Here is a 6669-nt window from a genome sequence, read left to right as displayed (position 1 = left end):
GTGGTTTTTTTTCTACTTTCTTGGAAAAAAAATTCTTGAACTCGAAACATTTTTATATTTTTAATGGACCCCATGTACTAAACAATTTTGGGAGTTTGCCCACTATTTAGTAACTATAGAATGAATTGATAACCTTTCCAATGTTTGATTTGTACGATATATGTTGTAATCTCAAAAGTTTCAATAGTCACATATACCCAACATAATTAACCAAGTTGATTTGGACGACGATGATGTGTCTTTCGCTTGGGAGCTAACCATGTGTGTATCATGTCATGTAGCCTTGTGTATATTATTTAGCCAAGTTGATCTCTTCACATATATGATCATATCATTTGGGAGCTAAGACCACATTTTGGAACAAATGGGTGAATGAGGGCAAAAAATGAACAGCTATTTCGAACTATAAGACTCATGCGTATTTATGTATAGACATGATCACATAGGTAGCCATGGGTGTATTATCAGTTCTGAAAATGTTATGAGGTAATAAAATAATGTTTGTGGATCAAACTAAATAGCCAAGTTGATTTATTCAATGATGAACTGTACACATAGTGATCATATCATTAGGGAGCTAAGATTACATTTGGAGTAAATGGGTGAATGAGGGCGGAAAATGAACAGTTCTTTTCATACTATAAGACTCATATGCATATTCATGTGGGAACTAATACCACATCTTGGAACAAATGTGTTAACGATGGCGGAAAATAAGTATTTATTCATATCTTGTTGGACCTAAGAACATGTTTTGGAGCAGATTTGTAAACGTGCTGTAAAATAAACAGTAATTTTCAAACTATAAGACTCATATGTATAGGCGAAAAAAACATATATCCATATATCATCTAAAGTACGAGAAATAAAAAAATCATCTAAAGTACGAGAAATAAAAAATGATAAAAGTTGACTAAAAAAATGTGAGGCGGAATCGAACTGCTGACCTCTTGGCAAACACCAAGATAACAAACCATTGGGCTATTCACGTTCTTTTGAACACTCACCATTTATATTTTACTAGAATGATGAAATCCCTTGACTTTTCTGCTAATCCTCCCTGGCCGCCAATTATCCCACGCTAATCCTCCCAGGCCGCCAATTTCCCCACGCCAATCCTCCCTGGCCACCAAATCCCTCTCCCCTGTTTCAACTTCCCTCCCAATTTTCCCACTAACCCCGCCCACCCCGCGAGATCCCCTCATCATCTTCCCAAACAAAACCATCAGGCCGCCGCCCTTGCTCCCATCTCTAACCCTAATCATCGCACTCCCATCTGTACATCGCTTGGTGAGAAGGGGGCAAGAAGAGGTCGGTCCTTCCTGGTGATCCACATATGGCGACTCGTGCCTCCAACACTGTTGGCGATCACGGAGATCCTGCTGATGGAGACGCCGGCAACCAAGGGATCAAGAAACCACACCGGTGCCCTGCTCATCCCCAAGGTCTCACTGATGACCACGAGTTACAGTTTCAATCTACTGAAACCAGCAGGTACGCTACGTCTTGGAAGTTTACATCTACCAATTCAATCTACTGAATTCTTTTAGGGAAACTCCTATGACTGAGAATTTCGATCTTGACTGAGAATGCCTAGGGTTTGTCATAGAAATCACCTATAGGGTTATTCTGAATTCTCTTAAAAAGAAGAAGAAACAAATTTCTGGAGGAAGGGTATAACTGTGTTCTTTGCCATGATGGGGTAGGAGAAACCTTGGAACACTAGTTTTTTGAATGTCCCTCTGCTGTTAGTTGGTGGTTTGCTCTGGGAATTACATGGGAGGAGAATGCTAATGTGCATCAGAAGATCTATCTGGCCAAGCAATCTTTAATTCCTACACATATTTAATTACATGGGAGGAAATTTTTGTTAGATTTCACCTAGTTATTTTCTACTACACTGAACATATTTAATTCAACATTGCAGAGCCCCAACTGATGGAAACGACGGCGACCAAAGGATCAAGAAGCTCCAATGTCGTCCTACTGTACCCCAAGGGCTCACTGATGACAACGAGCTACCGTTTCAACCTATTGAACCAAGCAGGTGCGCTACATCCCTGATAATGAAGTCTATCTGATTATGTTGATTCACTTAACTTAATTTTTTATATCTCAGAATTCCAGATTTATTATTCATTCATGGAGTACTAGTTTGGTCAGATTTCAACTGGTTTATGTTGCATACACTGAACATAATTTGTTAGATCTCATAATTCCAGATTTATTGTTCGTTCATGGAGTTCTAGTTTATGTTCAATACACTGAACTTAATTTTTTATATCTCAGAATTCCAGATTTATTTGTTCATTCATGGAGTACTAATTTGGTAAAATTTCAACTGGTTTATGTTGAATACACTGAACATAATTTGTTAGATCTCATAATTCCAGATTTATTGTTCGTTCATGGAGTTCTAGTTTATGTTCAATACACTGAAATTAATTTTTTATATCTCAGAATTCCAGATTTATTTGTTCATTCATGGAGTACTAGTTTGGTAAAATTTCAACTGGTTTATGTTGAATACACTCAACATATTTTGTTAGAACTCATTTATTCCAGATTTATTGTTCATTCATGGAGTACTCAAAAAAATATAATATGTTGTTGCAGTCTCACTGGTGAGACGTGGACTATAATTTTGCAACGCTATGGGGCAACAACAGCGGATACAGAATTTGTTGAGCTCGTTTGTGATAGGTCCTATATCACATTGGCCAACTTAGTTTTACTAAAAACAAAGTTGGGGTACAGTATGCGGGACTTCATGTACTATCTGAAGCGATGTGGCAATGACTCAGCAAGCCTCATCTTGCTTGATTATGACCACCAAACAGAATCTATGATGGCTGCCAATGAGGTTGAGAGGAAACTCAGACTATTGATATCAACAGAGCAACCGTCCGAATTAATGAAGTCTATAACGCCCATGAAGCGACCAAGGGGGACAACTACAAAAAGTCGTATAGATGTACCTACTGCAGAAGAACCAATTGATGCATACAAGGAATGGCTTGAAATCCTGCAACAAGAGCAACTTGAAATGGGTAAGTTAAATTCTCTCCCCCCCGCCCCCATCAAAGATAATGTATGATATAAGTGCTAATATCATTACTAACACTTTGTTGATATGTAGAATTTAGAGATGATTACAGGGACGAAACCATCGAGACATATAAAGAATGGTTGAGGCGTAAAGGCTATCTTAGAGACATATGTAAAATCTACTCTCCTGCTCTCCTATTTATATATAAATATATTGTAACTACCATGTGCAAACTATAAATTTGACAAACTGACCATTCCATTATATGTAGATGCATATGCACAAGATGATGATGCCAATGACAATGTTCGAGTTGCTGCTGATGAACACCATAACATAGCCCGTCACCAAAAAAAGAATGGCCATCTCATGCAAGGCGTAGATCAAGAAAAGGGACAGGTGTGTACTGCATCCAACAATTTGTTACAACATCCTCCATGTTTAAATTGACTGACCATTATGAACATATTTGTTTCCTTATAGGTGCAAATGAAGGTTGTAAAAAAAAGGGCGTGGTACCCTCAAGGGTTTATCAGCAGCCATAAAGAGAATAAAGAGTGGCTCCCAGAAACTAAAAATTGATTTTTCATCAAGCCTGGGAGGCCCCATAGGGCCTAACTATCATGCATTTGTGGATGAAGTAGTGCTGTTTACGAGAAAAAGGGCTCCGCTTATTGGAGTGAAAGTTTGGAAAGACATAGATGAAAATGTGAAAAATTCTATAGCACTCGATGTAATGGTACGCACAAGAAATTAATTTTATTGGCTAACAGCAATATCATGTCATACATGCAAATGCTTCACATTCTTAATGATTTTGAAATTTACAGAATCGATGGGAGGTTGAAAACACTGAGGATGGTAAAGAAAAAATATGGGCTGTGGCCAAGGAGCGGTACAAAGGATGGCGCTCAACATTCAGTGCGACTTACAAGGCATACGAAAGTTATGATGAAAGAATGAAGAACAAGCCTGACGACTTGGACCTTGTTGAGTGGCATTATTTGATCCTGTATTTTGGAAGTGACGCTTTCCAGGTATTTCTTTTCTATTGAAATACACGTGCCAACTATATCTGTTTACTGCACTACTAATTCATTTTGTTAATTCAAACTTTTTGCAGAAGGTAAGCAACAGGAACACTAACAACCGTGAGCAAAAAGGACCAATCATTGCACAGGATCCAAACCATTCTCCAAACTTAGCGATGAGCAGGTATGCTATGACATACTTTTTCATATCTTACCAAATGGCATGCTGTATATTTAGTTTTCCACAAGTGTCAACTGATGCAATACATTCCTGCCATCCAGAGAGATCCCGGAACAGGTGAAGAACCAACTGATGTTGACCTTTGGAGGATTACACACGTGAGGAATGGAGTATGGTCTGATGAAGCTTCTCAGGCTGTCTATGTGAGTAATGCAGTTAGTTCAGTTCTCACATCATGATTCATAATATTATTGCTTTAATTTTCATAATTCAATAATAACTCCATTGTTGTTGTATCAAATAGGAGAATGCAGTCGTCAAAATTGCAGAAAAGTGTGAAGAAAAAGACACTATTATATCAAATTCAGAAGAAAATATTATTTTCCAAGCAACCTACAAGGAAAGCACAGGATGCAAAACATCCACTGTTCATGGTCATGGGTACATGTCTACACGTCCAACAGAGAGGGCATCAATGAAGGATCAACTCGAAGAACAAGCCCGTGCTACAGTTGCAGCCAACCAGAAAAATCAAGAGCTACAAGAACATATTGAGAAGCTAAATGACAAACTTGAAAACCAAGAAGCTGAGAGTGAAAGGAAATTAGAAGAAAAGTTGCAGCAGTTCAAAGAGGAAGAGAGTAGGAAAATCCAAGCACTTAGGGATGAATTCATGGCAGCACTTCAAGAAAATACACAAACCACGTTAGCTCAGGTAAAAGATATTTGAATATCTATTTCTAACAGCAGAGATCAAGTAAGGTTCTGAACCAATTAACAACTTGGCTGATTTGTTACCCTTGCAGCCTGAACCAAATAACTCAAACATCCAACAGGAAGCTACGCCACCTATTGACAAAAGAGCTGCCACTACTCCAGATTCTAATGCAACTGAAGCTGCATCAGTTCAGGTACAAAATTTTATTCGTATTTGTCACACAATTGATAATATTAGCACATGGCCTAAGTTAGCTTCTTGCACCATTTTTTCCTATTCAGACTACACCAAAAAGTGCATCCATCCCAGAGGCAGCAAAGCAAGTGGAGATACATGCAACGAAAATACCATCCTCTAAGGCCAAGAGAAGTCTTTCTCAAACCAACAAGAATTATATTAGTTCACATAACTTGATGAATGCTGCTGTGAAATGTATACGGACTAGAAGCCAGCAGGTATGAACATGCTCCTAATTATAACTTCTCTTACATTTTTAGCTGCTCAAGCTAGTTGATAACAATGGAACTATTATAACTTAGTTTTCCAAGATCAAAGGCTGCTAGCACATACTGTGGCTACCTAAATAATTCATATACTATCCTTGTGTTCTTTCTGATGCACTTACTGAGTTCCTGTGTTCTTACTGTCCTCTTGAATTCAAACTTGCTATAATATTTTATCTAACACTGAATGAAGAAACATCAAATCTGATTTTGAAATGTTACCAGATGTAGCTTTACTCATAGTTTACTAGTGTTCATTTCCCTAAGAATTTATAGTCTTTCCAATATATTGTAAATGAATTTGCATTGTCAAATATTGAGTCCATTTTACTACAACCTTGCTATATGAAAACTGCAACCCATTCGAACTTTTTAGGAGTAGAGATTTGTGGCTAGTCGTGTTGCTCCTTATCCATATGTCTCTTAATGGCAAGTGCTAATTTAATCTTTTCCTAGAGCTTTGTTTAGTGGTACTGCAGCACTATTCTTTTGCTTCAATGAAGAAATAGTAAATCTAATTTAGTCACATGTTGCTTGCTTCAATGCTGTCTGATGATGCATTCATTTACTTTTTTCCTTCAACAGGATATTTGAACTTGCTAAATGGATCAATCGCACACTGATGCCTTCCATGATCAACACAAAGATAGTCTGCATCAATGTCAAACAATGTTTCTTGGATCCTACATAAGACAGATGTAGTTGTGTTGTTGACCCAACAGTAGCTAGCTAGCTATCTATGAACTATTCTCAATTCTGAAATTGTACTGCAATTTGGCACTTGGCATTTTATTATCTACTCATTAGCAGAGTTAATGTTGGATTCCTTTCAGTTTCATGTTAATTTGAAACGTGATTTTGGGTATTTATCGTTTATTGTTTATGATAAATTATGATCCAAAAAATAAAATGCAATATCCATAGCGACAGGGATATGCTGGTTGCAATAACAAAAATGCAATGGTTCTTCGATGCTATAATTGATTGCAACAACTGTATTTTAGTCTCCATACAAGCTGTTGCCACCTATAATGACTGTTGCTAAAATAGTTAATAACCTCAAACTACACCTTGCGGCAATATCACTTGTTGCCCACAACTATTTTCTGTTGCAACACTTCTTTTTGCCACCACTATTTAGTGATGCTATAATAGTTACAAACCTCGAACCATACCTTGATGCGATT

The 6669-nt window shown here is 37.5% G+C and overlaps 1 protein-coding gene and 1 long non-coding RNA gene across 2 annotated transcripts; both read left to right on the top strand.

The window, feature by feature from the left end:
• Window positions 1–1124: 1124 nt before the first annotated feature.
• LOC120639140 lies at window positions 1125–3374 on the top strand. The gene is made up of 4 exons (XM_039915167.1): window positions 1125–1494; window positions 1928–2047; window positions 2617–3050; window positions 3140–3374. The coding sequence occupies exons 1-4, from the start codon at window positions 1337–1339 to the stop codon at window positions 3286–3288; spliced, it is 861 nt and encodes a 286-aa protein (XP_039771101.1). The 5' UTR covers window positions 1125–1336; the 3' UTR covers window positions 3289–3374.
• A 763-nt stretch (window positions 3375–4137) lies between these two features.
• On the top strand, window positions 4138–6314 carry LOC120639139. The gene is made up of 5 exons (XR_005661288.1): window positions 4138–4264; window positions 4363–4464; window positions 4566–5172; window positions 5261–5434; window positions 6068–6314. It is a non-coding gene; the product is annotated as an uncharacterized LOC120639139 (long non-coding RNA).
• Window positions 6315–6669: the final 355 nt, after the last annotated feature.

Source organism: Panicum virgatum, chromosome 6K, assembly GCF_016808335.1.
Source record: "Panicum virgatum strain AP13 chromosome 6K, P.virgatum_v5, whole genome shotgun sequence".
NCBI lineage: Eukaryota > Viridiplantae > Streptophyta > Magnoliopsida > Poales > Poaceae > Panicum > Panicum virgatum.
This window is presented reverse-complemented; position numbering and strand designations above follow the sequence as displayed.

Coding starts and splice junctions, on each gene's coding strand:
- LOC120639140 (XM_039915167.1), top strand. CDS start 1,337: ATGGCGACTCGTGCCTCCAACACTGTTGGCGATCACGGAGATCCTGCT. Junction 1,495..1,927: donor CAATCTACTGAAACCAGCAG/GTACGCTACGTC, acceptor TCAACATTGCAG/AGCCCCAACTGATGGAAACG. Junction 2,048..2,616: donor CAACCTATTGAACCAAGCAG/GTGCGCTACATC, acceptor ATGTTGTTGCAG/TCTCACTGGTGAGACGTGGA.